At 34.9% G+C, this 681-nt stretch overlaps 1 protein-coding gene across 1 annotated transcript in view; it reads right to left on the bottom strand.

Moving 5' to 3' along the window:
• The window catches only part of LOC107088562 (neuroendocrine convertase 2-like), a 319033-nt gene that overhangs the window by 21024 nt on the left and 297328 nt on the right, over positions 1 to 681 (bottom strand). The window contains exon 18 of the mRNA XM_015380822.1: positions 366 to 480. Within this exon, the coding sequence (XP_015236308.1) occupies positions 366 to 480 (115 nt within the window). The remainder of the gene's footprint in view (positions 1 to 365; positions 481 to 681) is intronic.

The raw sequence follows: 681 nt of genomic DNA, 5'->3' as shown, positions 1-681 counted from the left end.
ATGTTTTAAATCATCTAATTAGGCAGAAAGTTAGGTGCAAATTTAAAAATGTCACAGGAATAAAATAAATAAATGATTACGAAATAAGAAATTTGTGCAGAAGAAACATCTTTTCCACATTATTTTTTTAAGTAAATGTATGAAACCAAGTCTAACAGTACAGTAGGTAATGCACATCTGTCAGGAAAAGATGAAGAACTTACTCAATTTACTCAAGTTACACATATTAGTGAAGTAACATAAGTCCTGAAAGTACACTTGCCTCTGAAAGATACTCAAAAAAATGTAACTGAGTAAGTGTAATTAGTTACAACCCACATCTGCATCTCAGTTCGCTTGAGTTCAAGGTACTAAAGGAGGCTTACGCTTTTGTGGTAGATGGGTACCATACAGGATGAGTGTGATGCTATGCAGAGCTCTTGGAACCTTCTCTTCACTCTGCCTCGTGCAGTCCCACACCGTGCCGTTATGGTCAGACACCTAGAAATAAAAGGAAATGATGAGAAATAAACATTATAAGAAGCCGGTGGAACCGCATATAACTTTTCTGTTAGTTAGAATTCATGGTTTTAAATTTAGAAAAATTCTAGAAGGTACTAAGACTTCATTATGCAGGACCTTTTAATCAGTGCTTGTTCATGTGCCAGAAAAAGGAAAAGAAGCTATATTTGTTCAAACTCA

This window comes from Cyprinodon variegatus, unplaced genomic scaffold, assembly GCF_000732505.1.
Source record: "Cyprinodon variegatus isolate N-32 unplaced genomic scaffold, C_variegatus-1.0 Scaffold222, whole genome shotgun sequence".
Lineage (NCBI taxonomy): Eukaryota > Metazoa > Chordata > Actinopteri > Cyprinodontiformes > Cyprinodontidae > Cyprinodon > Cyprinodon variegatus.
Note: the sequence above shows the minus strand (reverse complement) of the source record. Positions and strands in the feature narration are given on the sequence as shown.